Source organism: Manacus vitellinus, unplaced genomic scaffold (genome assembly GCF_001715985.3).
Source record: "Manacus vitellinus isolate BGI_N305 unplaced genomic scaffold, ASM171598v3 scaffold_14_pilon, whole genome shotgun sequence".
Classification (NCBI taxonomy): domain Eukaryota; kingdom Metazoa; phylum Chordata; class Aves; order Passeriformes; family Pipridae; genus Manacus; species Manacus vitellinus.
Window position 1 is genome coordinate 17,744,506 of NW_021939063.1, and position 27,986 is coordinate 17,772,491.

General features: G+C 43.5%; 1 protein-coding gene across 1 annotated transcript; it reads left to right on the forward strand.

Annotated features, from left to right (window-relative positions):
* Nucleotides 1-327: 327 nt before the first annotated feature.
* On the forward strand, nt 328-27,541 carry IPPK (inositol-pentakisphosphate 2-kinase). The gene is made up of 14 exons (XM_029958367.1): nt 328-420; nt 778-987; nt 13,504-13,551; nt 16,727-16,822; nt 17,560-17,626; nt 19,427-19,548; nt 19,936-20,025; nt 20,618-20,676; nt 21,027-21,099; nt 22,271-22,550; nt 23,745-23,895; nt 25,267-25,369; nt 25,880-25,959; nt 26,967-27,541. Exons 1-14 carry the CDS (start codon nt 328-330, stop codon nt 27,190-27,192), a joined length of 1,698 nt encoding a protein of 565 aa, XP_029814227.1. The 3' UTR covers nt 27,193-27,541.
* The last annotated feature ends 445 nt before the right edge of the window (nt 27,542-27,986 follow it).

Here is a 27,986-nt window from a genome sequence, read left to right on the forward strand (position 1 = left end):
GAAAACCCCTCATCTACGGCTCACCAGTGGCGCCCAACCACTGCCACACAGCCACTCTTTGAACGGCCGTTTTGAGGGCAGAAGGCGCTTTTTGCTGCCGCCCGGTCCCGCTCCCCTCACCGCCGGATCCCTAGCCCGCGGTCCCGGTCCCCTCACCGCCGGACCCCTTGCCCGGATCTCGCTCCCCCACCGCCGGACCCCTGGCCCGGTCCCGCTCCCTCACCGCGAGACCCCTGCACGGTCCCGCTCCGCCTCCGCCGGGGATTCCCGCCCGGTCCCGCTCCCCTCACCGCCGGACCCTGCCCCGGACCCCTGCCCGGCCCCGCCATGCGGCGGCGGCGCCGGTTGCCCGGCTTCCAAGATGGCGCGGGCTGCGGGCGGGACTTCCTCAGCGAGCGGCGGCGGCGCATGCCGCGATTGGTAGGCGGAACTGAGGGCGGCGGCCGCGGCTGTTCCTGCCCTCCGGCGCGGCCCGGCCGGCATGAAGTGGGAGAAGATGGATGAGAATGACATGGAGAGTACACGGGGAAGGCAACCAGAGCCTCGTCGTCTTCACACTGCCAGGTCGGGGAGGGGGCGGCGGGGAGGACCGGCCCGGGCCTCACGCAGTGAGGGGGCGTGCCCGGCGGGAGGCGGCCGCTCGCCCCGCGCCCGCCTCGCTCCTTTCTCTCCCGGAAGGAGTATTTCCATCCGGTGGATTCGGGGCCCGTCCCGTGAGGGAGATTAGCGGGCGCTTCCACGGGTTCTCCCTGCCGCGGGCTGAGTGTACGGTGGAAGGGGGAGCAGCGATGGCCGGGCAGCTGCCTCCTGGAGACGGGAGCTGTGAGGAAAAGTGCTGAAAATCCCGCTTTTCCATCGTCATGCCCGGGTGTGGGTGATGTGACAGGGGGAAGCGGGCTGGAGAAGGCGTGTTTTTCCCTTTGTCACCGGCTCTGGCTCCGTGAGGAGTTCGAACGCTCGCTGCCCCGCTGGGCCGGGCTCCCGGCGGTAATTTCGGGTTTTGGCTTCGCCACAGAGCCGGGGTGATGTGACCCCGCCGGGCGGCTCATCCACGGCCTCCCGCTTACCTCTTGGTCTGGGGTTTTGAGCTTTTTGTTCGTTTGGGATATTTCTAGGGAGTGTTTTATTTAAAAACCGCAGTAAAATAGATTCAGCACTTAGAGCAGTAGTAACGATTAAATGAAGATAAATCCAGTCAACAGACTTTATGTCAGTTTATACTGTCCCTGTATTCGTGCCCCCCTTGTGCGTGTATTATTTACTCAATATATTGGGATATCTGTCCCTTGAAGGAATTTATTCTTTTTCTGAAAAGTGCTTCTGCCTGGTTTTTTGCCTTAAAAATGTATTTGTATTTCAGTTTAAAAGCTGCTAGGGATTGGCCACAGAATGTTCTTGATGCTTCATAGATCTAAACCCAGTAAATCCGAATGTTAAAATGCAGACTTTTATGTAGAAAAAGACCTATAACTAGAGCTGAATCTTGGCAGCAGTTTCTTTAGATAACATCAAAATGAATGATTGAAAATACTGGATTTTTCTGATGTCTGTTTTCTGGATTATAAATATAAACTAGATGTAAAAAACATTAGCAAATATCAAGTCTGAGAAAATGCTGGAAATCCTATGGTGCTCTCCAAACTTTAGGAGGGGCACTTCTGTGCCTCTGGCTTCTTTATATGAAATATTTTTTAAAAGCTGGTTTTGGTACAAGAAGTATGTGTATCATTTTATTTCCTGTCACATTTTAGCTTTGAAAAAGGCACTTTAGAAGCTACTCAGTCACTGGATGACAGGAATCAGGACATGTAATGGATTAGTAGTGATGTAATTGTGATAAGATGGAAAGTGAGGAAGTATGCCAGTGATTCAGAATAGCTGCTGAGTGTGTCAGTTCTCTTTTTAACAAGATGTTAGAACTTTTCATGGGGAGTGAAAGTGAAATAGATGCGATTTTTCCTTTATGGACAGCTTTGAACTAGTAAAGTTTACATCTTGGAGCTTTGTGTCTGCTGATGACAAACTAAGAGCCTATAAACTTGGAGCCTATAAAATACTGTTTAGATGGTAATTGTTACTTTGTGCCTCTTACAAACAGGACATACTGGCATGATTAATCATCATTCTCGTGATCTGGTGTTAAGTTATTCTCAGGTTTGTGTGAACAGAACAGTAGCACAACTAAGACAGTGAATTCCATTTTGACTGTCCATGTTTCATTCTGTAGCTTTCCAGTCCATGTTTTTTGTGTCTCGGTGCCAGTGGGAGGGATAGGGATTTGGTGCTGGTGAGGGAGGCGCAAATGGATACTCAGATACAAGTGAGAGGCCTGGGTGGAGCTGTGTTTGTTGTTTCCATGTTCTCCCTTTTGATGTGTAGTGGTGTTTTGGAATGTGAGGAGGAAGCTGGTCCCTAGATCTTGTAGGTCTAAGCCTCCCTTCACTGCTTCTTCTGGAAAGCTTAAGAAGTTTTCAGAAACAAAACAGCAACAAAAAAATGAATCCCTGTGCTTCTGGAGAAGAGGGCACGAGCTGCCTTGCCTTTCATGAAGTGAGGGCCGGTGTGTTTAGTTGGAACTCCTGCCCTCTGGACCGCTCCTTGGAGCGCTGATAACAGCCCTCTGCAAGGTCAGGGGTGTGTGAGCTGGGGGGGTCAGGCAGCCTGGGGGACACTCCTGCTCCTGACTGTGAGGAGCGTGGCTGGACTAGGGATGGGCAGCAAGGACAACACACTGTCAGCTCAGGGACCTCTCGTGTGTGTGAGGCTCTGCTTATTTCCTTTGCTCCATTCCCTGTACTTTGCCCTTTAAGACGTGGATGTGTAAGGCATTGTTAGTCCAGAGCTGGTGCAGCACCAAATTAAAAAGTTGGTCATGGAGAAGTCACATGCCCAGCCAAGAGCTCTGCTGGCGATGGGCTCATAAGCCCTGGACGCAGGCGACACAGCCGCTTTTCCAGGGCGTGCAGACAGAGTCTGCCTGGCACTGGGACAGGGGCATCCTATGGGACGTGCTCTGTTGTCCTGTCCCAGGGCTGTCAGGACTCTTTCCTCTGGCTGGTCATTAATCCTGCAGAGTGTAACAGTGATGGGAGGCTCCCTGTATGCCTGTGCTCCCACAGCCTGTGCTGAAATCTCTGCAAGTGCATCTCTGCTCCTTATCCATCCAGTGAAGGATAAGGATCCTGAGGCAGGACATGGTCTAGTCAACACATCTCTTCTTACAGACTTACTTTAATTAGTTCTCCAGCATTTCGACAGTGATCCGATGAGTAAAGATGGAATGCTTGCCAAGCATTTCCAGTTTCCATTGTTATCTCTGGAGCTGTGTGCCTGCCTGCTTGATGCACACTCAAACTTCTGCTTTCATTGATCCTTAGTTTCGGGTCTGGTGAATCTAAAGTTCCAGGAGATGTACAGAACTATGGTGCAAATTTCTCTGGTGACACAGCTTTTCCTGATTTCTTTTTTTTTTTCCAGCTGTGATTAAATTAATTCAAATTGAAACTGAATTGTAGTCAAAAGGCCTCTGTGTAGTCTTGTAGCCTGCTGAAATGCTTCTGGTAGAATGAACCATGATCCTTCCTCATGATTTTAGTGAGAAATACAACTGGTAACTCTGAGAGGTGTTGGTGAGACACTGGGAAAGTTTGTGTGTTACACAAACACATTCAGGCAGTGTCTGTATGATCCTTGTCCATCAGCTGCAATTTTGGATATTTGATTGAATCACTGTATCCTTTTCAGCATAACTTATTTGCCACCCTCCACACCACACAGTGAATTGCCTGGTTACTTGTTCTAGTTGCCATCTCAGAGATGCATAAATTGCTTTAGGACAGACACAGCTCTACAGAACCCCAACCAAGCACCATCAGAGCCAGCCAGGTGCTTTAGAAAGGAGGCTTCTTATTCCCTGCAGTTTTGTTGGAGTGTTGTTCCTTCCACATCAGATTTGGTGTCTGATTTGAAAAGAGGGCTAAGCTTTCCCTCTCCCTCGCTACTCCTGAGCAGTAGAGAGGGTTCAGAGGAACTGCTGCAGCACAGGTATCTCCTGGTAAGCTGTTGTGTCTTTCTATGGTGGAGATCCTTAGTTTTTCAGAAGTGAGCTGGAAATCCTCCTTTGGAGTTCTTCCCTTTCTTTAATCAGTTGTTTGCTGTTAGGGGGACACTTAACGCTTCATTTCAAAAGGCTTCAGTAGGTGTTTGTAGAAAGTAGTGTAAGCAACTCTGGAAATAATGACTTGGATTTCCTCTTGCCGTTGGAACCGTGCTCACAATCTCCAGTTGTTGCTTTAGGAGATGAATTCTGTACCTTCCTTCTGTGCATCTCCTGTTTTACTTTCTGTGTGTTGGGATATTGTGGTAATCAAAAGCTTAATTTTAAAATACGTTTGAACATCAAACTCGTGTTTCAAGGTGACTGTGGGGAGGTGGTACAAGAGAATAAGAGGGGTTTTTCTTGTTTTTCCCCAGCTTGTCTTATATTCAGTGAGATGGTCAAGAGAAATCTTGATGTGTGGTTGCACAAGGTTGTTTTGTATCTTCAGATGCCTTGATTGTTAGTGATCATCTACTTCTTGTCTTGGAATGTTTGCAGCTCTAGCAGATATCCTTGGGTTTAGGTACAGGACTGAATTAGCAATGCATAAACCATCTCCAGAGGGTGTGTGACCTTACGAAAAAGGAAAAGGGGAAGGAGGGGAGATGGAGAAGGTGAATGAAACAGTGCTAAGGAGATTGGACAAGATGGTCTAGTCAGGTAATGAAACTTGCAGAAGATTCCCAAAGTTGGTGAATAATATCTGCCCATAGAAGTGAATAATATCTGTCTCTTCTCTGTGGTATTTATTTTTCCTTCAAGACCTATGGTTAAAGATAGAGGATGTCCCAGTGCTGCTTTTGCAGAGAACCTTCCCAATTATTTTTCTGAGTGTGTAGGGGACTGTAGAGAGCAGAGGTACTGGGAGAGAGGAGTACTTTGTGTTTTAACACCAGCCTGTGATTTCACTACAGCTGTAGCTGTGTCTCCTGGCAGCTGCATTATGGTGCTGCAAAGTGTGTGCAGAAAGTCACTTTCTGCATATGGGGCAGAGGGGCTTGGTCTGGGGTTTTGAAATAAAATAATTCTACTTTGGGGGGGGGGCTTTGTGTCAAGTCAGGGTAGATTATTGTTCCTTTTGATGCTTTTGAAATATGAAATAGTTTTCCTGTGGCTGGTTGGTTGGTTTAAGATTAATGACGAATGATTCAGTTTTGCTGCAGTAAACTCACTTGAAGAGAGGACCAGATTGGATGTTTAGACAGAAGGGTGTTTGCTGAAAGAGTGATAAGCTTAGGGTTGGAATGACCAGGTAGCTGCAGCTTTCCTCTATTCCTGTTTGGCAGAAAGGGATGATGCTGGTCATTAATTGCTGTCTCATTGAGAGAATCTTCTTAAGGTGCTTTTTCTGATAGTGTCATTTTGCACATGTCCTGCTTCTTCTTCCCTTGTTTTTCTGTGTGGAGTTGCCTGAATCTGTTTTGTCCTATTGAAATGTGTGTAAGTCTTGCCCCCCCACAAGCTTCCAAGTCATTCCTGAGAAATTCCAGATCCCTGACTATAAAGCAAATTTTGTTCTGTTTTCTGTTCAGTTGTGTTCTGATTGTTTTTTTCCTCCCTTAATGCCTATGAATGTCTTGATTTCAAGGAAATGTAGAACAGGGTCTTCAGGTAGGGAAAAGTACTGAAAAACTGGTTGCTGTTCCTTGTGGTTATAATTAGAATAGTTTATTAACAATGGTCTTCTCTGAATATTGCTCTGATTTAAAATATGGCCAAGTCCTGGTCTCTTGGTTCTTTCACAGACAGACATTATCAGGAAAGGTAAAATGCAACTGGTATTTATTGAATTTTATTTTAACTAGTGGAAAAGGCATAGTTTTTGTATGACTTGAGCTCAAATATTTTTGTGTTCTTGAGGAGAATCTTCTAGTTACATTCCCAACCTGTGATAATTCTTACTTCTGATGGATTTGGGAATGATGTAATACAGAGGGGAGTTTTGAATCTGGTTCTGTAGAATTTTCTGCCTCTTCCACTTGGCCTTTTTTAGAGGATTTTTTTGGTGTTATTTCTTTTTTTTCTATTTCAGAGGGCATTTCTTTGACCTGCCTTCTCCAGCATTGTGTTCTTTTGGGTGTGAACATATCTAAACACTGTCTCTGAGTATTGTTTATCAAAACTCTCACACCTGCACACCCTTTACCTACCCAGACAAAAGCACAGGAAGACAGCTTAAAGACTAAAGATAATATATTTGCTCCACCTTTCTTAGTTGTAATTGCTTTTGATTTTTAAAAAAATATTTATTTATTTATTGTAGACAAGCAGAGGAGCCTCTGCCCAAATTTACTGAAGCAAGCAGCTATGAAATCCAGTTGAAAAAGCCAAGTATGTGATCAGGGTGTGTCATCAGTGGAAAAGAAAGGAAGAGATGTCTGCCTTGGTGTAAACAACAATTAAGATTTTAGAAACAGGAGGCAATCACTGGCTTGAGTTGGAATTGGGACCCTTTGTGACTCCTGTATGAAACTGTACATTTCCTTGTGTTAACCTTGGTTAACTGATACTTCAGTACTGGAAAAAAAAAAAAAGACTGTGGTATTTGTTTTTGTTTGGTTCTTTGGTTGAACTGGTACAACTGGGCCTGAAGGTGTCATAATTAATTGGACTAACTCGAGTACAATCTACAAAGCTTTTTACTGTTAAAGAAGAATTAAAAGTTGGAAGCACGTCCGATTTTGCGGATTAGCTGTGGAGCTTTTCTGGACCCCTTCCCCCCCCCAAAAAAAGTCAACAGCTTGAATCAACATCTCTGTAGAATTTTACTTCCATATCAGGATTTCAATTCCATGTTGTATGAGAGTAGTTAAATTTACTTTTCCCTCAGCTTTACCGGGTTTGTGCCCTGAAAGCTCTGAATGCAGGGCAGTTTAGTGTCTTCCACAGAGAGGAACAGAAGGTAGCACTGGGTAGCAGGGCTGACTGCAGGGAGGAGAGAGAGCAGAAAGGCAGCAGTCAAAACTTTTCTTATCATACAAGTGCTTTAAGTTCAGTAGATGCAGATGGGAAAACAGCACCTGTGTGGATGGAGAAGGGAGACACAAACACTGGCAGTGCTGTGGTCTCGTGCTCTAATGCCATATGACAGTGGTCACTTAACTGCAGCAACACCACCTCTCTCCTCCTCCCAGAATGCTATTTTTTTTTATTTAGCTAGTAATAAGTGTGGGAGCAGACCTGTCTTCTGGTGACCTTTGGAAATTCAAACTCTGCTTTAGGCCTATTTTTTCTTTTTTGAGTGACTTTTGAGAATTCTGAGGGCTATATCCGAAGAAAATGCAAACCAAATCCCAGTCAAGCTCAGGAGTGGGTTGGCCTTGATTAACAACCCTGGTGTTTTCTTCTGGGTTCTGTTCAAGCTCAGACTTGAATGACTTTCTTGTGCAGTTGATGAGATCAAGCCATTATCTAAAAAGCAGTTTTTTGTCTGTTAGGGGAGTTTGGTAAATGCAGTGATGGTGGAGTTTCTGTGCCTTTTCCATGCTGCTGCTGTCTCTGCCCTCAGTCCCAGCAGCCGTGGGTTGGTTGCTTTGGATAAAGTAGCCTGACCCAAAGCTGTGTGGGAGTGCTCAGTCTAAGAGCCTGTTTTATTCCCTCCTTTGGTTCTTTTCTCCCTCCCAGCCCTTCAGTGGCTGTTTTCTTTGCCTCATTTATTTTCCCGTGACGTGCAATAACCATGTTCTGACCTCCCTAAACTGTCCTCCCTGACCTGGTTTTGCTAGGGAAGGAACAGAGTCACTGGATTCCATGGAACACTTGCCCAAGGTTTGCTTAGGTGTCTTCTAGCTGAGGTGTTCCAGATGCTGGGAACTATTAACTTATTCTAGCTCTCCATTTTATTGCTTATCTTCATTCTAATCCCTCTTACTGTTTGGCTCTGTTTCCTCCCCTCCCTATTAATATTTTCCTGGAACGCCTGGTTTCCCCAGCACAACATCAGGTGACTCAGCAGCCTCATGCTGGGAATTGTTGCTGATAGGGGGAGGTTTAGGGCAGCTTAAACGAAGGAAGCTTAGTGTGTGTTATGTTCTGGTTGGCACCACTTGCCTGTTTGATGGGGGGGTATTTGATGTGTTGTTAAATGTTAAGGACTGGTTTTGTCCTTGTGTTTCAGTCAGGGCCCTGTGCTGTGTTACCACAAGGTGCTGATGTACTCAGGGCCAGGGATCAATGGGTTTATTCAGCCTGTTCTCCCTCTGGTGTGTGTTTCCACCTCATGGCAGTGGGTGTATCACTTGATACCACTGCAGGTTCTCTGATTAGCTGTCTTGGCTGAAGGGCAGGCATTTCCTTCTCGCTCTTGGCGGGTGCAATCATTAAATTCTCCTGGAATTGGTACCATCTGCGTATTGTGGGGTTACACAAAGCTGTAAAGTGAAACCTGAGGTAGTGCTTGACTCTCATGGGATCGAGATCATAACCAAGCAGGGGAAAAAAAAATTGGAATGAGCACCTGAAGTCTGATGCAAGCTGTGAGCTGTGTGCTAAAGGAAACAAGTATCATGGGGGGTTTGCTCTCAAATAATGGTTTGCCATATTGAATAATGTCGAGCCAGGTGTTATGCCAGAAACTCTTTATTCATGTAAAGAAATAAAAACATTGTTATTCAAGGACTCCTATGCTAAATAAAAGAATATTGTTCTGATTTTTGAATGCTTCTTTGCACTATGTGTGAGCAGTTGCTAAACTTCCTCCATACGGGCAGGAAATGTAGCTTTCCTTGCTTTGTTTTGTGTGATCTTATCCACCTTATGCAGAACAAAACTGGGTTGGAAAACAACAGTTGTGTACAATACTGCCATGTGTACTTCATTCAAAAGCTGCAAAATTTTCTAGCACTTAGTTTGTTTCCATCCCTCACATCCCTCCACATGGCACAGCACCCTGGATGAGGAGACCTTTAAAAATGTCTCGTGTTGAATATCATGAAGGTAAGCTTTGGCTGAAGTCTCTGGACAGCGTGGTGGGCATGTTTTTCCTGAGTTTTATCAGTTTTCAGAAGGAGGAGCTCTCCTCTGTGTCCCTGTCTTTTCTGAGATGTGAATATAACACCTCTTTGTCCATTTTCCTCCTTCCCAGAAATTGCATTTTCTGAATAGAACACCATTGTTTTCTGTTCAAATCCCTCAAACTAGAGTCGGAATGGAAGGGGCTGTGGAATGTAGATTTGGAATAAAAGTTGTCAGAATAATTTTTTTTAGTTGGCATGTAGTGCACGCAGCTCCAGTGTGCTACTGCAGGGATAGCTTAATATCAGCAAAACAGTTCCACAGGTCATGTTGAGTACCATTGAAACAGCCATTAATTAGTGTTTGCATATCACTGTGTTGTTTGACTCCCTCCCTTTGACTGAAATGTAGATAGAATGTACTTTCTGTAGCTGTCATTGCTGAGCACAGCCATAAACCCCCAGTGATTAGGTGGTGTTGAATGATTGCAGTGGTGGCAGGAGATCTGGAATCCTTAGAGCCCTGTTTGGTAAGTTCTTGGTAGCTCTTTAGTGTCCTCAGAGGACAACGAATTGAACAGCCAGTTTTGACTGTATAAAGAAATTCATGGGCCTTCACAGACACTATTTTTTCTAAAAGTAAATTTGACTTCTTATCTTCATCTCCTTTGGCAGTGGTCAGTGGTGTTTTTAATTGGTTGCAAAAAATAGTACAGTAAGAATTGTAGGGAAAGATTTATTACCAGTCTTTGAGAGTGTTCTCCCCCATGTTTATGACTGCAAGCTTGTGACTTTTATAGGGATAAGTTTAAAAGAACTGTGGGTTTTCTTGTCCTGTTTGTATATCTTGTGCCTTTTCAGACAACAGGGTGTAGTAGACAGGCAGGTGACTTTGTGAGGTAAAATTGCAGATAGTGCTTGCAAAAATACTGGTGAGCTTTTAGATGCCAGAATTTAGGAGACTGTGGAGTGAGGGACATGACAGGGGTGGGAAGAGGGTGGAGTTCCTTTTGGGACTTAAAAAGCTTCTTCCTGAAGTGTCTTGTTTTCTGCCCGTGGGTCTTGCAGATGTGAACACAAGTTGGTAATCAGCTAGATGGGAATCTTGTCCAGTGGCAGAAAGAGATGTCAGGGCAGTGCTCTGCCTCCAGACAAAGGCAGTTAATGTGTGCTGGTTAGAATAATGATGGAGTAATAACAAATGACGTGAACCTGCTTATTTGGAAAAGGAGAAGCTGATGTTTCCCAGGCTTTGTGTTTGGACAGGCTAATTCCTTATGTTTTTATTTTAAACCCATGTGAGCTGAGGTGGTAACAGCAGAAGGAAAATACACATTTTTCCATAATTCTAAACAATATTACCAGCAGTTGAGCTTGTTTTTATACAAATTCTCCTATTTCTTTCACAGCCACCATCTCTTACACAGATTTTGGTACTAACGTAGCAAGAGATGGAAACCTGAACAAAAATCTCAGTGATGCAAACGAGGCTGTTCCCTGAGGGGGAGTATCAAGATTATGGATTTGCCCCAGTTGTGTTTCACTTGTGAAAACTCTCCAGGTCAGGAGGCCTGCACTGTATGACAGCGAGGTCATAAAATAAGGTCACTATCAAACATCAAGCTGTAAAGAAATAAATGTAAGCTTTTGTCCTGGTTTCATAATGCTACTGTCTAATCCAAAGTACCTGGATTGGTGCTGTGTCGTATTTTGGCCGAGCTACCAAGGATTACTTTGTTTTTTGGATTTCACTGAGTAAGATTAAAATAATAGCTGTAGTAAGTGCTTTGGAGAAGAGAAATTCTTGCAGGTAACGTTTTGGGGACTAACACCAGTACTGTTTTTTCCCAGGGTACATGAGGACAGGACCTGTGTGTGTTCACATCCTTGTGGTTCTGTGATGCAGTGACTTCTGTGAGTGCTCCCACAGCCCCTCCCACAGCTTCTCTCCTTATTGGCAATGATTAACTTCCTTCTGCTTTAACCAAACAATTGTTTGGTGATAGGGTGCTCGAGAAGTGTTTGCCTTTCTTGGTGGGACCCTAAGCTTCGGGCTGGAGTCTGAAAACGCTGTGGCCCAGTTGTGAGTGCTCTTCTGGTTACAGCCCTGTGGATGTGTTTTCAGAGACACCAGTTTTGGTATCCTTGTTGCTAGTGTTTGTTTTGAGCTTTCCATGACAATTGGGAATGTCACAGTAGCCCTGGTATGGTCCTGGAGCCACTGAGGACATTGTTTGTTATCTGCTGTCGAGCTGCTGTGCTCTCATGTGAGAGTCTCCTGTGACAGTCGCCCTTGAATTCTTTATCTGACAGTAAGAGCAGTCTTGTTTGTTCTGAGGGGTTGGGTTTTTTTAGTCTTGTCACTAACTGGGTACTGAACATATGCAGGATTAAAAAAAGTGGTAGAGAGTATTCTTCCTTTGAATTCACTATTTTTCTGGCTTGTCTTACTTCAAAAGGTGTGAAGCCTTTTAATGTTCCATGTGTTACATTTGCCTACCTCTGTGCACTGTTTTTTTTTTTTTTCTGCTTCCAGCCTGCATTTTTCATCTTTTTGTGTGTCTGGGACTATTATCCAGCTAACTAAATACTCTCATGGTGGTGGTGCCTTGATGGAAGTGGTGTTAAGCACCTCTGTAAGCCCTTCCACTGCTTGTGGAGAATGAAATTTAGGGAGCATTGGGATCTAGTCGATCTGATTCTCCAAGAATTTAAGGAGTAGTGACAACCTCCTCAGAGATCTGTTCTCTTCTGGGTTTGGGCCATTTCTGTGCATACAGATGAGCATGGTACATCTTTGGTGTTCAATCTGTAAATATAAAAAAAAAGTCTAAGGCATTTAAGTTAACTGAAAAAAAAAACCCCTCATGGCAACAACCACCCACAATATTTCCAAGTAAAGAATCACTCATGTGAATCAGGAAAGCAATAGCATGAAAATGTGGGCCGGTATTTTGGGTGGTGATAATTCTGAAGCAGTTGGCATCTGTGACATCTGATGGGTTAACTTGGTGCTGGGGCAGTGTGTTTGTGTTGGATTGCACAGAGGGGTGGATGTAGCTGAAAACTTGCCCCAAGAAAGGAAAGAAGTGTTTGGGGGTTTATTGAGGTTTGCTTTTGCTTTTGGGGTGTGTTTTTTTTTGTTGGGTTTTGTTTTACTCTAATCATCTAAAAGCCTTAGAGAGGCAACTGGTGTGAGTGCACCTGTAATTCTGTGAAGGTTTGTTTGAACTTTGCTGTTTGCTTTTGACATCTTAGGCAAGCAGCACGTTCTCCTTTTGCCATGTATAATCTTGGTCATTTTATCCCACTGTGCCTCTTCAGAAATGACTTGGTAATGAACTAATACCCAGTGAGTCCTGTGAGAGCAATTGGGTTTTCCAAAGCAATGGTTGGAACCTTGTTGGCTGGGAACTGATTAATAGATAAATATCTACACTGGCCTTGAAAGACTACAGAATCATGTTTCTGAACGGATGAGAAGTGATAATCACATCACTCCATCACTGATCCACTTGCTTATGAATTATTAAAGCAGGAGATCCAAACAGTTGAAACAGTGTACAACAACACTGTGCACACAGAGATACAGGCTCAACAGGGCTCTGTTACCACACAGCCCTGCCTGGTAAGCCTGCAGGTTACTTAATACCACGTCAAAATTTGATTTTAATACAAAAAGTCTCTTTACTAAGTTTAATGGTTAAATTTCAGCAAGATTTTTTTGAGGAAAAGATATTTCTCATGACTTCTGTGATGGAAGACACTCAGTAGGCTTAAGGAGAAAGACCTAATTATGAAATATTTTAATCTGAAATATTAAAAATAAAGGCTGAGGATGTTTTTAGAATTCACGTACTTTGAAAATATGAAGGTTTTTGAATTGTTAAAAACTGATAAAAATGCTAAAAATTACAAAAATTAGTGAATTTTCTGTGGTTTTAAGGTAAAATATTTGGAAACCTGCTGCATTTATCCCTGTGTTAGGTGTTTACTCTGTGGAAGTTTAGCAGTAACAGGGTTTGTACGTACAGCTGTGTAGCTGCTGTGGTGTGTCCCTGTAAGATGTTGTGATGCTGTGCTGCTCTTTGTCCCCCAAGACCTTTGATGCACAGATGCCAGGGTGGTGCTGTCAATAACCGTGCATTCCCACATTTCCAGAGCAGTGCTGTGAGCTGAGGGAGCATTTCCCTGGTGCACTTGGTGCCTGGAAAGGCAGTGGCAGCCTTGTTAAACCGCTGGCAAAGCTGGCAGCAGACACTGTTGTGTTTGATTTCAGTCGGTGTATTTGATTTCAGGTTGAGTGAAATAACTGTCTAAAATGCCCATCTTACTTTTCTTTTTTTTCCCCCCTTAATCTCTGGGAGGGGGTAGGTTGGGGGAGCAGACAATTGTGCTGTTCATAAATGAAGAAATGCTAACCAAACCCTCCTCTGTGCTGTCTCCCTCCAGCGCTGTGTGGTGCTGCGGTTCCTGAAGTCCCCCCCCAACCAGACCAAGGTAAGATTCAACATTGTCCCTTTGCTAAAAGCCCTCAGGTAAACTAATAGCCAGTGTGAGGAGAAATAAGAAACCCCTGAAAGAGCTGTGACTGGCAGGAGTAGGAATAAGGGGATGTTTTGAAATGTGTTTCAGGGGTTTTGGCAACAGGAGGAAATTTGAGGTCGCTTTACGTAAGTAAGATGATGTGAGTGCTGATACCAAGCCCTCTGTGTGGGGCAGGGTGTGAGACTGCCATGTGTTAGAGGGGACAGAGACAGTGGGAGTGTTCCATATCCAGGGACAGGAGTGCAGGGATGCTGAGGAAGAAATGGGTTTTGCTGGTTGTTCTTAGCTGGGACAGAACAGGAACAGCTCAGGATTGGTGTCATGGTAAAGGTCTGCTGCTGACCACCCATTCAGTAGCTAAAAAGCCATGGAATTTGAGCAAACACATGAAATATTCACAGAATAGCCTTTGCCAGTGATTTTAGTCCTGTCTATTGTAAAGAACAGGACACAGTCTCCCAGTGTCTTGGATGGCAGAATAAGGTTTTTCTGCTCGAGAAGCAACTGAAGTGAGTTACTTCAGATTTCTTTTAACAGGGATAAAGAATGATCGAGAAGCAAAGGTGGAGGGTGAACACAGTGTTCCAAGGGGAAAAAAAATAAGTAAAGAGAGTACAAGGTTCAAATTCTTTCATTTCCTCACCCTCAAGAGAAGTCTTTAGGGTGTGTGTTACCTGAGAAATAAAGGGAATGGCTGGAGTTACCCATGGCTTTGTTAGGTTCAGTGGCAGTGGTGGGTTCTTCTGTGAGAGAAATGTAAAAAACATTGAGGCTCTGCTGAGAGCTGGGGGAGGTGTGTGCTTAATTTCAGGGAAAAAGAAACAAGGATGAATGTAAAGAAAACATAGAAAGGGCATTTTGTTTCTTTAAATTGGGAAGTTGAATGTGAAAAACATTCATTTTAACAAGGGACAAAGGAGAAGCTTCTCCAGTAAAGCAGAGGAAGGCAAGAACCCATGAACACAGTGTGAGTTATTTGGTGGCCTTTCTCCTACTATTTGACTTGAAAAAAAGTCTGGTAAAACTAAAGTGTGATTCAAGTTGTTTCTTGAGCTGTTTGTAGTGGCATGGTTTCAAAAATGTATCTTGTGCTTCTGTAGTAGCCCAAGATAATAATTTTTAGAGTGTTAACAAGAACAGGGAAGAGCCTGGTGGATTGCAAAGGAAACAGTGCTTATCTCAGTTTTTAATACACCAAGGGAGAACTAGACCACAACTTTAATTATAAAGTCAGTCTGTTACAGTTTATTTAAGAAGACAAAACACTAAGTACCAGCTTTTTTCCTCTTTTTTTTTTTTTTAATTTTTAAATTGGAAGAGATTGTTGCATAATAATTGTTTTTAAAAAATTGACAGAGTTTGACAAAGTCACAAAGGAAGCCAGGAAATGACTTTTCAGTTCCACACTACAGCAGTGAGGTTGATAATACTGCTGTGGAGTACTTTGGCATTGCATGTAGTGTTATGGGCTGTGAAACATGAGGTAAAAAAGCTTGTGCCCAGCTCCAACATTCTGCATTTGCCTTGGGTTGGGATTGTGATACACAGTTTCCTCTAAATAGATGACTTTGTAATTTGAATATATTTACTTATCTTGGTGATTGATGGTTTTATTTTTTTAGGATGATTTTTTGTCTTAGAGCGGAACAGTAAACTAAAGACTTTATCTTCAGATCAGTAAACAAATCCTGGAGAATCAGAGTTTTGGGACAAACTTGTACCTAGCAACGTGACAGAGGAGAAGATGTTTTTTAGGGATAATCTGTATTCCTGACTAGTGCAAGATGAGTTAATCAACTTTCTTCAGATCAGAGTAGTGCCATTGAGAGAGTTACTGAGGCATCTGAGTGTGTGTTTGGTTCTGAGACTCGAGCAGTGGAAGGTTGGTTGCCTGTGGGGAAGAGACTCTGCAGTTATTTTGGCTCTCTTAAAAGATTTCAGGGAGAGTTGTTCTGAAGAACAGCTCCATGTGCAGTTTGCCAAGCATTTTAAATAATCAGTGCTGTCCTGGCCTTTATGGAAATGGTGGAAATGGTGCTGTGGGAAAAAAATCTCCCTGTTGTGATGGCACTATAAAACCAAGTCAGTGAGACTGTTAGTGACAAGCTCCTTTTCCCTATGGCATCTGTGATTTGTGTTGGATGTGGTCTTTCCTCTTTTCTCTAGACTTTGGCAGTATCTGAGTGTTGCCCTCCAGCATTTTATTTTCTCCTGCTCTGCTCTTCTTGTTTCCCCTCTACAATTTTCTAACATGTACCTGAGTGTTGCACTTTCTTTTTCCTCCACTTAATCCCAGTGTGGGGATTTAGTGGTGTTTTTTTTTTTGTCTTAAAAAGCACAGAGAAGCTTGTCTATTATGACACTGAAATACTGTGCACAGAACCAGTGTGCTGGAGCACTGGGAATGGGATAATACTGCTCTAAGGCTTCTTTGCTCCCTCTTTAATGAGCAGGAGCTGTCAAAGTCTGACTGCACTGATGTGCCTGTCCTGCTTCCAGTGCTCATGGAAATTCATTTCTATCTTTTGGCATTTTTGTCTTGTAGAAGAACTTGGAGTTTCCTTATAGACACATAAAACAAAATTAACAGAGGATGACATTACAGTAAGATTTTTCATTGTCTGGGGCAGGATTTGGGACAAATGGCAAGTTCTGTACCTGTCCATGCCGAGGTTTGTGATGTCTCAGTCTCTCCAGCCATTCCCTTCCCAATCTCCATGAGGTATTTTGTAACACTCCAGGCCTCTCCTGCACTCCAGCTGTTGGCAGGAAGGCCTGCTGGGCACCTCTTTGGGCTACTAGAAGTCTTTGAGTTGTTTTAAGAATAATGGTCAAAGACAGAGTAGATTTTGAGTAACCTCCCCCTCTTCCACCTTTGTAATTTTCTCTCTTTTTTTCCCCTTTTTTTCCACTTAAGAATCATCATCTCTCTGGCTGTTTTTGTGTTTGTCCCAGCCCCTGAGGCAGAAACAAACGTAGATTATGTGCCTGTTTAGTTTCAGTGTGCACTGACCTACCAAGCTCAGCAATTAGGCTGTTTGCTAAATCACTGACTAGCATGTGTATGTGTTCTGGAGTGTTGTTTATCATTATCTCAGGGCTAAATTACCACGTTTCTGTCTTCCAGACTTCACAGGAAATACTACACCATCTGCAAAACATCGTAGACTTTGGAAAACATGTGATGAAACAGTTCTTTGGGGAGAACTACGTTCACCACGGGGTAAATGTTTTATTCTTAAAAGAAATGGCTTATGCACTGTAAACACTGAAGTGTTTGGGGGAGCTCTGACTACACACACACAAGGAGCATTTGGATGAGAACAAAGATCCTGCTCTGTGCTGATGAGGGGGTTGGATTGTCTCCATGGGTGTTTCAGGCTTCTAATGAAAGAGTGGTCATTGCTCTACATAAGGCAAGAGGGGGGTGTGTAAGAGGGATTTTTAGGCTTAACTGTAAAACAAGGGGTTAAACCTGGTTCATATAAATGGTTGAGGTTTCTGTGCAGTCACAGATAACCTTTTCCCTTGCCACTCACTCTGTTCTTCAGGGCAGCCAGATCTCCTTCACTGAACATCAGATACCTGGGTGGAAAAGCTACGGCTTCACCTGGAACTTGAGTTACACAGTCCTGCCTTGGAAGGGTGGGATGTGAGGATGAAAAGGGACTTTTTCATTTGTGAAAAGGATAAAATGATGCAGGTTCCTTGGTGCACATTAAACTTGCACTGAAAAGGCTCTTTCTCATGCATTTACTGAAATCAGTTCTTTGTTCTTATAGTGCAGCAGGTGTTCCCTGTGATTGCAGGTACAGGTCTTCACAGTCAATCAGAGGGAGAAGCTGCTGACTTTTTTTAGTGTACTGTTGTTAACACCCACTGAACTTTGCAATTCCATTTTAAGAACCCCCAAAACTGGGTATTAATTTTTGTGTTGAAATACTTTTTTTTTTTTAATAGGAAATTATTCAACTGCCTTTAGACTTCGTAAGACAGCTCTGTTTGAAAATCCAACCAGAGAGGCCAGGTAAGTGCCAGGGATGGCATTAAAACGGGGGCTTCCTCAAGCTGTAAAGCATTTTCCTTTGTTCTAAAGTTAAAAAGCATTATACCTCAGAATAAGGAGACTCTGTGTAATATTGAGACAATGATAAGTTGAAAATCTGTTGTGGAAAAAATGGAAATGGATGTGTTTTGGAATTAACAGTTGCGGCTGTGCTTTTCTAGTCCCCTGGACACGGGGGATTGCTGGGGACAGTGTGCGAGGTGAGGGTGTGCTGACCTTGTGAAAACTTTGGGAACGTGCTCCAAGACTGGAAGTTTAGCAACCTGTGACGTGTTTGGTGTGAAGGGAAGTGCTACAGAACGTGGTGTCACCTTTCACAGTTGGCAGCACCTGGTGCATGTTCTTCACATGTGGCTGAGCTCCAAACGGGGCAAAGGAAAGGGCCCTCGTGGTGTGTTCATCTTATGTTTTTTAGAATGGTCAGAAACTCCTGCTTTAGCAAAGTTCTTGAAGAAAAATATGGCATTAAATCAAAGTGCTGTAGCGATTGCTTTGCTGCCTTTGATCCAGGAAAAAAATTGAATTAATTTACATGCAGTGAACACAGGACACTCTCCATCGTTGATTTGTCCTCACCTGTTTGAGAAGCAGTTCCACAGTGCCAGAAACCAGCAAGAACAGTAAATAGTTTTAAGTAAATAGTGTCTCATAGAAGTTAAAAAATCAATGATACTCTGGTAGAATTGAGTGATAGAATTCAGTTTTATTTTTCAACATTAAACTTTGTGTGTCCACAGCTGCTGAGGATTGAAATGTGGTTGTGAGGAGCTGTCCAAGTGCTTTACAACAGCAAATCCCACTGTCCATTTTCAACAGGAATCTTTTTTAAACCTTGAGGAAAGAATTTCCTTCAACATTACCTTTCACATGTGCCTGTCTAACTTATGAAGGAGCTTCTCTAATAATTCATATTTCTGTGTCTGTCTGATTTGGCAGGTGGCTTTCAGCTGGGAAGGTGGATGTACTTTTGCTTAAGTTTAGAAATGAAACCCCAGTGTTTTGTTGGAGACAGGAGGTTTCTTGCTCATCCTGGTGAAGTGCAGCAAGTCATTGCAGGCTGGTGCCTAAAGAGGCTTCAGTTTCTGGGATTTATTTTTCCTATTGCAATGTATTTTTTCACAGTGGGCATTTTTCTTGGCAGTGGAAACTGTAACAGAACACGTGTGTTCTGTGTCTCTCTTTAGCAACAGAGGTATTTGAGAATCGAGGGGTCTGTGTTCTTGTTAATGTTGAACTAAAATCTCACAGACTTTCTGTGTCCCAAAGGATGCACGTGGAGAGAGGGTATTTAAAGGCTTTTTTAAAATAATGCCTCTTAAGTTTATGATATTCCTGGCAGTTTTCACAGATTCCTTTTGCCACAGCTGAGGAGTGGTAGGTCGTGCAGCTTTAGTAAGCAAACAGGAGATCACATCTTTGAATAAATACACTAATTAGTCACTTTACCTGTTGTTGGCCAATGCATTTCCCTGCTGTTTCAGGCGTCACCTCTCTTGGGAGGAGCTGGGAGCTGGCCATTAACAGCAGCCCTTGTGGCACTCCATATGGCCAGGACAGTTTTGAGGAAACTGGACCTGGGCGTTGGTAACGGGGAGGGCAAATCTGTGCAAGTGCCTAATTGGCTAAAGCCTCCCAGACTGTGAGTCCTGTGCTTCCAGGTCTGTCCCCACACCCCAGCCGGCAGACAGGATGGCTGCAGAGCAAACAAACCTGCCCACAGCTGGTTCTGACGTTTGTGTTGGCTTCCCTTTGCCTCCCCAGAGTGTCGCTGTGACAAGGACATGGACACGCGCAGCGGGTTCGCGATGTGCCTTCCCAACCTGACGCGGCCGCAGAGCTACCGCCTGGCCGAGCACCGGCCCCTGCTCTGCATCGAGATCAAGGTGGGGGGAGAGGCTCCCCGGGGGGCTCCTTTGCCTCTTTTAATACTTACTGGCCAGAGCAGTTCAAGGAGTGCAGCAGTGGGATAAGGCAGAGCTCAGTTTACACTGTAACCCCTCTTTTAAGTCCCGATCTTTCAAAACTTGGGAAATTCCCAGGTGTTACTAGGCTTTTCTGTAGGCCACAGCAGTTTTGTGTCCTTATTTATTAAAATAATTTATTTCTCTGAAATAACTGGGAGTAATATTCAGCTTTTAAGTGCTGGATTTTTTTTTAATTATTTTTTTAAATTTTCCTTTAACCGGAAAGATTTGCATCTTGTGTGTGCTTCTGTTTCTGTGGAGAGATACATTTATATTTACAGTCTTTTGTTTGTTTGTTTGTTTTAGCCAAAGTGTGGCTTCATTCCTTTCTCCAGCCATGTTTCACAGGAGATAAAGCACAAGGTGTGTCGTTACTGTATGCATCAGCATCTAAAGGTAATTATTGAGTCATCCTGCTTCCCCTTGGCTGGACTGGGCTTTATTTGCTGTTCCAGGCTTGGGTTCCTGTTAAAACTTGCTCAAATCCCTGATATGACTAAAGCTGGTAGGTGGATACACAGCTTGAGTTGCTGGGTGTGAATTTGTTTAGTGAGAGATGGAACAAGTTCTGTGGGAAGCTGGAAGCAAACAAACACAATATCAGTCTTTGGGGCCTGTGAACGCTGTGGTTGGGTAAAATCTGTTGTGGAACTTCCTTTCAGGATCAGCTCACCCAGTGCATTCTGTGACTTACAATAAACAGCCTGTAACAGGCACAGAGTTCACTGGACTTGTGTCCTTTGTGAGTGTGAAATGGGGTGACTGGGCCTCCCTGATTAATGTGATCTTCCCCCCTCTGTGAATGCACTTGGAGTGACTGGGAAAACGACCAGGAAGGCCCACAGTGGTCATGAATTTTGTGTTCAAAGAGGTTTAAGTGTCGTGGGACCTCTGAAGGGAGGATGTCAGTGCACACACCTGACTGTTACAGTAAGAGAGCAGTTATTCCAGGGACAGTGGGTAACAGCAGTGCTCTGGTTTTCCCCAGGTAGCAAACGGAAAATGGAAGCGACCCAGTAAATATTGCCCGTTGGATCTCTTCTCAGGGTAAGGATTCTGGTTTTCTGCCAAAAGGAATCTGTAACACAGGGGGGATTTTTGGCAGATTTTTCTCAGATTCCTTTGCCTTTTGCTGAGGTATTAAGGATAATCCATGCCTGCTTGTGTGACCTTTACAGTGAATATTTGTAGTGCTGTCTATTTACACCTATCTCAGGAATCAGAGCTGCTTATTAATGTGCCAGTGCCTTTTGCTGCATAACATTACAGCCAAGAACTGTTTGCTTTACTCAGATTTGAAGCTCACTTTGCCTTTGCAGTGACCTCAGCTCACACCAGGTGTGAACATCCAAAGGCTGGGATAAAACATTCTTGGTTTTATTTTTTGTTTTCCCTAGAAACAAACAGAGAATGCACTTTGCTTTGAAGAGCTTATTACAGGAGGCACAGAACAACTTGAAAATATTTAAGGTAAACAGTTAAATCTCTACTTGCTTTTTTTTTGCCTTGGCTTTTAAACAATTTGCCTTCAGCATGTAAACAGTCAAGATCTTCAAACCTACCCAATCAGCACCTACCCATCAGTTCCATTTTTGGACCCCACCAAAAGAAGGAAACAGGAAAATTCTGAATTAGATTTCAGGTTAGGACAGATAAGTAATAATTTCCCAGAATTCATAGACTCATGGAATGTCCTGAGCTGGAGGGACCCACAAGGAGCATCAAAGTCCCACTCCTGGCCCTGCACAGGACACACCCCAACAATCCCAGCGTGTGCCTGAGAGCCTTGTCTAAATGTTCCTTGAGCTCTGGCAGCCTTGGGGTTGTGACCACTGCCCTGAGGAATTAAATTAGTCTAAAAGAATTGCTGAGGAACAACTAAGAGAAAAGGACTTTTAAGTCTGACCAAAGTTTTAAAAATTCAGGAGGAAGAAGATGGAGAACTTTGCATGTTGCTGCAAATATTTTGGTTTTAAATTCCTGTTGGAACTCTGATGCAGGCCAAATGCAGAGCAGGTCTCACTGGGGAAGGAAAAAGTTCCCTTTTCCATGGCATTTATGTAGAAAAAATATAAAGCAGTAACTTATGGCTTATGGAGATTTTCAGATTAATTCTAGGAAACAAGACTCTGCAATTTATTTCCAGTATTAAATCAACTGTTTGAATTACTTAAACTTCTGTGAACTGTCCTATTTTTTCTATTAGCACAGGTAACTATCACACCTTTTCTGTCCCCTTTCACAGCCTTCCCCTTGCCAGTCTGAATGGTAAAAGAAGGTTGTTTCACACGGTGCCTTTTCACTCCTGACATTATTCAGAAAGAAGTGATAGGAAAATGTGTCAAGTATCAGATCACTTGTATTTTTCTGATTCCTTACAGTTAATTAAGTTGGGAAAGTAGCACTTGGTTTAAATGGGGTTTTTGCTTCTCATTCAGAGGTTGTTACATGTGGAATGTGATTAAACTTAAGAGGGCAATTTGTAAGACTGGGCATGTCGTGTGTATTTGTATGGAGACTGTTAAGCTAAGAACACTTTTTTGTGCTTAAAATATTAAATCCAATGCTTTGAGTAGCTCAGTATGAAATACTTGATTTCATGAAGTGCCTAAAGACTCTTCATTTCCCCCCCCCCTTTCAGAATGGTGAACTAATTTATGGCTGTAAGGATGACCAGGACTGTGTCTCTGACTGGAACGAACTCGCTCGTCACTTAAAACCTTTCTTTTTCCCCTCCAACGGGCTGGTGAGTGGCCCCCACTGCACAAGGACAATTGTTAAAGAACTGATCCAGGTGATAACCATGACGCTGCTGAGTAGCACCGACACCTGCAGGGCAGGGGACATGAAGACAGTGCCCCTTTCACAAGGACGAAGCTACTGTGAAGCAAGTGCTTTCAACAAGGAGCTGGTTAGGAATGGTAAGGAAGAACTTCTCAAGCACTGGCAGCCATGGACTGCCCATGGAATCACTGAGTGCTTTGGGTTGAAGGGACCTTTACAGGCCACCTACTCCACCCCCCTGCCATGGGCAGGGACACCTTCTGCTTCCACAGGTTGCTCAGGGCCTTGTCTGATGTAACGATGCAGATCTTTGTTTGCTTATGGATGCTGATGTGGGAATGCAAACAGTGGAGTTGTAGTGACATTTAAAAAACGAGTTCTGAGCTGTGTGGCTGGTAGATAATTGCCCTTACTGTGACGTTGGAGTGAGCACTTTCAGCACTGTGCCTAATGACAGGTAAAAAATAAATGCAAGAGGTGGTAGAGGAAAAATGGAAGAAAATATCAGTGTGAGCTGGTAACAATCGTAGGGATTCCAAACAGATGGGGAATTCTTATGTTGTATGTGATGAAGCTGGGCTGCTTTGGTTGCTGTGTTACATGACACCTGTTCTTGCCTTTCCCTCTCCTCCTGCCAGTCCTCACCAGCAAGGGCACAGCTCATGTTCTTCTACTGCTCTTCTGGTAAAAAGAGAGGTCTGAATACCAGAGGGGAAAGGAATGGGAAGTGAGAGTTGGGAAACTGTGAACAATGATAATTCCTCAGTGCATAAGTTCTGTGAAGCTCTAACTATTCAAGATGCTGCCAGTTACTCTAATTATACAAAAAACATGTTTCTCACTCTGCTTTTGAGGAAGACCTTTTTCACTACTGGTGGTTTGTTGTAGTGTTGGAGAAAGAGCTGTCTCACAGAAATTACAGCAAGTGCAAATCTCTTTATATTATTTAACAAAAAGACAGGACAGCTGAAATGCTGAATTACTTTCTGCCAGCAGTTGATACTGTTCAAAGTGAATTTGTAGTGGCTTCAGACTCGGATGAGAAATTTCTCTTGTGAACTCAAACAAGTAGATTGCAGGTTGGGTGTGTTTTGGTGTTTATTTTTTGGGGTAATTTGCAGAGATGTACACCAGACGTTTTATTCTGCAGTTTAAATGTGTACCTGGCACTTTAGTGTTTGGAAACTGAAATGTTTCAAGGTTTCCCCCTCCCTGGGTGTGACTGGACTAAAAGTATTTGGCCTTGTGTTGTGGACAAGCACATGTTCTGGCAAATTGAAGCAAAGAACACAACTCGTGTCTGCCTTATTTTAAAATCCATTTTCTTCTAGGTAAACACAAATTGGAAAGCTCTGGCTTACCGAGGGGTTGTCTCCTTTATAAAACCCTTCAGGCTCAGATGCTTGACATGCTGGATATTGAAGGACTCTATCCTTTGTACAGTAGAGTTGAACAGTACTTGGAGGAATTTCCTGAAGAGAGGTAAGACTTGATGGCTTTTCTTTTCAGTTCTGAGTAACCAGGTGTGCAGGCAGGACTGGCTCTGTCTTGTTATGTTGTACAACCTTCCTTCATGGCATTGCACATTCTGAATTTTTAACTTGAACTGCCAGATAACATAAAAGATCAGTTTTATTGTTGCAAGTTTTGGTGTCAGTCACTTTGGGCTGAATTTTTAAGTAATGATTACGGGAAGTTCACAACAGGTAGGAGAGGAAAATTCCCTTTTCCTGAGCAGTGCAGGTTGTGTATTTGCAGAAAGGTGCAGTGAAATGGGTTTCTCCTGTCCCCAGTCCCTGCAGAGCTCAGAATGTCTGCAGGGATAATGATGTTTTCACAGTCATTCTCAGGTCTCTATTGGCTTACCTACAACCTGCCCTTAAAATCCAATATTTGGCAGCAATCCAGCCTGTGCCTGAGGGTCCTGCAGAAGGTGTGGATCTGCTGTTGTCCATCCTGCCCTCCTGTGAGAACAGCTCCAAATGCCAGCTTGTGGACCCACACCACAAGTGCTCAAATCATACTTGAGGCACAAGAAGCTTTATCTTATGGTATTTCTTGCCTGGGCATTGAAAGCTGCTCCATTTTTTCCTCAAACAAGGCTTATTGGTGTAACAATAATTGCTACAAAAAGCTTTCCCTGGGCTGCTGTGCCTCTGCTGCTGCTCACACGAGGGCACTCTGGCTTCACTGTGGAGTCACCGCTGCCGGTGCAGTTACACGGGAAACAAAGGATTTGGGAGTGTGTTCTTGGGGCTGCAGGGGGTCTGTGTGCTGCAAACCCCACTGTGAGGGGCTCAGCTCCTCAACGGGGGTTCAGGGGTTTAACAGGGGAAGGAAGGAGGCCAAGCCACCCCCATGAGCACATGGTACAAAGCCGGGGCAGAGCAGGGCCCTGTCAGACATGCCTGTACTCCCAGTTGATCTTTATATATATGTATATATATATATATATATAAATAAGCTAATATATTATTATACATTTCTTATATATATATATTTCAGCAAGACTTCTGGGAGCTCCTGCAAACTGCTATAGATTTTGAAATGTACCCATTTTTTGCAAAAAAATACTGTCCTTGCAGTGATACACAGGTGGCAGTGGATTAAGAATGATTCATCTTTAAAAAAAAACCACCACACAATCCCTAAACAGCAGCAAATCTTGAGTGAAATGAGAGTGACAGGGACTGGTTGGGATGTTGGTTGGCAGTGGGTCAATCTTTGGACGTATTTATCGGAGTTATGGTTGGGTTGTTCTGATCTGAGTGTCTGGGCTGCTGAAGAAAGATCACTCTGAAACCCAGTAAATCATTTTGGCTGTCTATAAATCTTCTTTTAACATTTATTTAGAAGTACATTACAGATAGATGGACCTTACAATGAGGCGTTCTATGAGAAGCTGCTGGATCTCTCCACGGAGGATGATGGGACAGTGGCCTTCGCCTTAACAAAGGTACTTCTGGGGAGGGTTGTTTGCTCTGTCAGTGTTAATTAACACCTGGCTCACTCTGGCAGCGTTAATTAACACTTGTCTCCCTGAAAGGGGTGGATAATGGATGGAGGCAGCACCACTGGCTCATCAGGATCTGGACGGTTAAAGTTCTCCCTTGTGCCAGGGTGCATCTCTATAGCAGAAGCAGTTTAAAAACAGATGTGTAGCACCAGTTCTTAAGAAAAAAATAAAGCTGTTTATTTGCTCTCTAGACTGAGGAAGCATTTTCATGAACTGGTGCTGGTTTGGCCAGCAGAAAATCATGTGTAGGAAATAAACATGGTTCTTATACAGGATGCTGCAAACCCCCCTGCTCCTGCCAACTGTCTGTTACAGAGATGATTTCCAGCTCTTACAGTGCCAACATCCCAGTACAGGGAGCACACTGGTGCCTTCTGTAAGGAACAGGATGCTTTACTGCAGGCAAACAGAAGCATAAGAGAAAATGTGCATTATTTCTCTGTTGCACAGGTGCAGCAGTACAGAATAGCCATGACTGCTAAAGACTGCTCCATCATGATTGCCCTTTCCCCCTGTCTGCAAGATGAATGGTAAGAGCTGCCTGTACCTGCTTTGGAATGGCTCCAGTTGTTTAGAAATTGGAGATGTTGTTTGCACAGTTCAGTCAACTCAGTAATTAAAAAAAGTGTGGGGGCTGGGGGGGGGGGATGTGTCCAAATATTTGGCTGTGAACATATTAATAGAGTTCTGATTTGAGGCATTTAGAACCCATGTCTGTTTAAGTTGATCAAAAAGGTTAAGGTTTTATATTCATGCTCCTCTTGAACTTTGAATTGACTGTTTATAGTAGCTCTATGTGGCTTTAAACAGGTGCAGTTTTTCTGCCTCGGTGTCCTCATATGAAAGATCTTTCAAGCTGAGTTGCCTTTAATGGCCTAATTAGAGTAAAACCAAGGCAATAATCGAGAGGTGACATCTGTGGCTGTCAGGCAGGAGGCTTTGCTGCAGTGTCATCCATTTTGGCTTGTGTCAGCAGTCCTAGTCTGCAGGGGGGAGTTGGTTTACTAGACCCTTGTATTTTTGGAGAATATTGTTTTCTGCATGTGCCCTGCAGTTCTTGAGTGAAGTGTTGGTGATGGACATGAGTTGTGCAATGGCTGAGGTCAGAAATCCTCCATCCCTCAGCATGCTTGGACAGCAGTTCCCACACTGTTTTATTACCTTGAACCTAAGTAGGTGTTGCAGTGGCTCTTTCTGCTTTTGCCAGTTAATAAGGCTGTTGCTTTGTATGCACCACCTAGAAACAGCTTAGATTTACTAAATACAGAGGCACAGTAGTTGAGAGTAATGTTTGACTTCAGCTGTGTGGAAGCTGAAAGGAAAAGGACTGGAAGAGATCCCACCAAGTTCCCATTAGGACTGCTAAAGCTGGAGCTGTAGTTTCCTATGTGCTGCATTAGCTGCAGTTTATTTTCTTGGGCTCCCATGAAAGTTCTAAGATAAACATTAGAGTCACTTTTGCAAGGGGACTTGAGACACATAAATTAAAAATCCTGGTTTCAGTGACTCAGATGTGCAATGTGGATTTGTTTTCCAGCTCTGAGCAAAGATCTGTGGTACTGGCATCCAAATCCAGATTCACCTTTTCTGTCTCTGTGCTGGACCTGGACCTGAAGCCCTATGAGAGCATTCCCCACCAGTACAAACTGGATGGGGAGATAGTCAACTATTACCTGAAGAATGTACAGGCCAAAGATGACCCTGTTATGTCCAACCTCTTCAAGGAGAATGAAGACTGCACATTAGTTCTCCATAAAGTGTAACCATTTCCTTGAGGTTATTTTTATTCAAACACATTAGAAAGTGAAAGAGTAATGGAATACAGTTATGGTGATTTTTTTTTTTCTTTTCTATTGTGTTCAGTGCATTTTTCAGCTGTGAATGTTTTTGCTTTATGAAATGATTTCTAATGGGTGATGCCTTCTCAGAGCCCTGAGATAGCATTTGCTTAATGAATGTATTTAATGTGACAGAACAGGTAATGTGCCATACCTTGGAACTAGAGGACAGAGCAAATTAATACAAAAAGTCTACTTAGAATTGAAAGAGCACAGAATGAAAGGTTTCCTGAAGTATTGCACTAACATAGAAAGCCTAATTACTAACAAGAGAATTGCCTTGGAGCCTGTGCTTTGAGTCTCACTCATCCTTCCTAGAGGAGGGAATGCTCTGGCAAATCCTGATATAACATTTTAGCATTAATCCACTGAAAATACAACTGTGCAGTGGCTGATCTGTGAAACTGCCCTGTCACTGCAGAACACTTAAGTACTAAATGCATGGATTAGGAACACCAGGCTGCCTCCAGAAGTTTTGTGATCATCTTGTATCTACCTAAAGCTTCTGAAATTAAGTGCAAAGGGTTAAGGTAAACACCTCTGAGTTTTATGTCACAGCTGGGCTTAATTCTCCTGCCCTACTGGTTTTTATTGTCCCTACATGATATGCTGCTATTGGAGGTGAAACCACAGCTCGCTCTCACCTAATTTAAACTGAGCTACAAGAAGAATTTGTTCTGAGTTTTACAGATCATTTCAGGTCTTTCAGGTGGTGTCAG